The sequence below is a fragment of the Haliotis rubra genome, unplaced genomic scaffold (assembly GCF_003918875.1).
Source record: "Haliotis rubra isolate DU_JTF1 unplaced genomic scaffold, ASM391887v1 Scf3, whole genome shotgun sequence".
Lineage (NCBI taxonomy): Eukaryota > Metazoa > Mollusca > Gastropoda > Lepetellida > Haliotidae > Haliotis > Haliotis rubra.
In genome coordinates, this window is record NW_025766968.1 from 6522400 (window position 1) to 6525316 (window position 2917).

The window sequence follows — 2917 nt, forward strand, 5'->3', positions numbered from 1 at the left end:
TTTAAAATTGTGCCGGGTGAACTTTTTAACTGCCATGCGAAGTTCACAGTTTACTGCAGAGGTCTACAGGAAAACTCACAGGTTTGCACAAAAGTATCATTAATAGTATGAAGCCTTTTACAGATAATGACATGTTGTTTTAACGTCAACTTTGAGAAAACATCATGACTTATATTTGTGTGCTTGGGCTTAGTCTCTATTCGCCCACATCCCTAATTGCCCACATCCCAATTGGCCCACAAACACATCAGAGGTTAATTAGGGTCAGACAATGCACCCCTACTCTCATAATGGGGTGTCCTGACAAGGGGGGGATTAGTCTAAAATCACATACATCTCTGAGTTACTTGACAAAGTGCTCTTGTTTCAGTGTTGTGGTAGTTATACAGGATGGAGAAGGAAACTTAGAGAAGATTTAAAGTATATTTCAATTTTGTCTAAATAAAGTAGAGAGTATTATTAATTAATGTATCTACTAATCGGAAATAACTTCTCTCTCCTTTCAATTTAGTAACTCACTGCAACCCTATAAGTATGGTAGTTTGCAAAGTATGGGCAGTCGCAATGGCTAACCTACAGAAAGCAGAGTTCACGTTGTCGCAGAGAGGAGGAAAACAGGTTCTACACGGAGGTCACAAGTATCGACTGCACGTTGACAGACAGGTAGCCACTCACTGGAAGTGTATCATCGACAAGTGCAAGGGTAGATGCAGCACCATTGGGGATCACATCACTTCAGTATCAGAACACAACCATCCTCCACTAGTGAATGAAGAAGAGAGTCGACTTCTCACCAGACTTAGACAACGCGTTCAAGAAGAGATCAAGCCTGTCCAGCAAATCTACAATGAAGAGACCCAGAACCTAGACGAAGAAGCTGCTGCTACTGTTGCTTCCTTCTACAGTATCAAGTCTGGACTCTACCGTCAGCGTGCCAAGGTTCTTCCACCAGTCCCACGTACCCGTGCTGATGTAGACCTCACAGGTACCTTTTTAAGTATTAACTTATCTACTGATATTTGCATAATGCTCAATTGATTTCTTGACAGTGTACTTCATTCATTCATTCATTCATCAAAAACAACGTCTAACACACTTGCTTGTTTTTTAAGGTTCCTGGACTGAGACAACAGACGGACAACAGTTCCTGGTTGTAGACAGCGAAGATGAAGACAGGATCCTGATCTTCAGTACCGCAGAGATGCTGGACATCCTCGCCAATGCAGAAACCATCTACATGGACGGAACATTTTTTGTGTGTCCCAGCCTGTGGCAACAAGTCTACATTGTGCACTGCCTTGTGGATGGACAGATGTTCCCAGTCGCCTTCTCCCTGCTGCCAAGCAAGTCTCGTGATACATACATTAGATTGTTTAACTACTTGAAGGACTCTGTGCTTGCTATTGTCGGCGTTGAACTTTCTCCCTCCGTTGTACAGACTGACTACGAAGCTGCTGCTATTGGAGCCACTGAGAGAGTCTTCCCCGATGCAGAAGTCCGTGGATGCTACTTCCACTTCACCCAGGCGGTTTGGCGGCAGGTTTCAGAGAAAGGCCTTGTGAAAACCTACAAGGACAACCGTGCCTTCAACACTCCACGTGCGACGATGCTGCAGCACTCCCCTCCTCCCAGTGGATCAGATCCAAGATGCCTGGATGGAAGTATTGAACCAGTCTCCCGACGTTGACGGAATCGGCCAGTTCAACGACTACATCACATCTACATGGGTTGACTACGACGCAAGATTCCCACCTCGCATTTGGAATCAACATGGAAACACTGGGCCAAGAACAAACAATCACTTGGAGGATTCCACCTTGGATTTAAGAAGCTGGTTCAGAAGCACCACCCGAACATTTACGAGTTTGTGATCACAATGAAGAAGCTCGAGACAACAAACAGAGTGGCCAGAAGACAGATTGAGCATGGAGCAGCTGTCCGCCCAAGATCCAGACTCTACAAGAACCTGGACAGCCGCCTGCACAGACTGCAGCAGCAACTGGAAACTGGCAGAAGATCACCGCTACAGAGTTCTGGACGCGGCTGGACACCTGATCAAGTTGAACTGAACATTATGAAACTTTGTTTGTGCTTGCGCCAACGGCTAAAAACGTGCACTACATGTATCCACTATCCCATCATGAATATCAGGGGCGGCGGGGTAGCTTAGCGGTTAAAGCGTTTGCTCGTCACGCCGAAGTCCCGGGTTCGATTCCCCACATGGGTACAATGTGTGAAGCCAATTTCTGGTGCCCCTCGTGGAATATTGCTAAAAGCGGCGTAAAACCATACTCACTCACTCATGAAAATCATATTAATCAAATAGTGAATCACTATCGAATAGTAATGATCTCAGGGATTTTACGAGTGTATCCTTTCCTGATACCCGTCACAGTTACTTGCAAAGGCAAGTCAAGTGTTCCCGTAAAAGTGAAGTCAACACACATTGCACCCATGGGCTGTGTCATGTGTGCACGTACACACTCACACATTCATACGCACGCACGCGCGCGTATGTGCAATGTACTTGTACTACAATATATCTATCCATGTTAAAATATGTGAATCTCTCCATATATACTTTCTTATATATCCATACGTTTGAAAAAACCCGTTCATCTATGTATCTGTCTATGTACCGACATGTAAAGATCCGGGTTAGAATTGGTGTTCAGCATTGTCGTTAGAGGCGACTAACGGGATCGGGAACATGTCATCGTATCCCAATCGATGCTCGTGCTGTTGATCACTGAATTGTCTCGTCCAGACTCGATTATTTACAGACCACCGCCATAGAACTGGAATATTGCTGAGTTCGGCGTCAAACTAACCTTTCTCACTCACTGACTACGCACCGTATATATAGACAAGCTCAAATAATCAACCTCAGTCACCTGCCGAATCAGAATTAATTTAA

At 44.9% G+C, this 2917-nt stretch overlaps 1 protein-coding gene across 1 annotated transcript; it reads left to right on the top strand.

The window, feature by feature from the left end:
• The first annotated feature begins 252 nt into the window (after positions 1 to 252).
• Positions 253 to 1687, top strand: LOC124282519. The gene is made up of 2 exons (XM_046718532.1): positions 253 to 985; positions 1113 to 1687. The coding sequence occupies exons 1-2, from the start codon at positions 535 to 537 to the stop codon at positions 1685 to 1687; spliced, it is 1026 nt and encodes a 341-aa protein (XP_046574488.1). The 5' UTR covers positions 253 to 534.
• Positions 1688 to 2917: the final 1230 nt, after the last annotated feature.

What these genes read in the sequence shown, in the direction of transcription:
- LOC124282519 (XM_046718532.1), top strand. Translation starts at nt 535, where the DNA reads ATGGTAGTTTGCAAAGTATGGGCAGTCGCAATGGCTAACCTACAGAAA. An exon ending in TGCTGATGTAGACCTCACAG is followed by an intron (nt 986 to 1,112) that starts GTACCTTTTTAA and finishes TTGTTTTTTAAG; the next exon opens with GTTCCTGGACTGAGACAACA.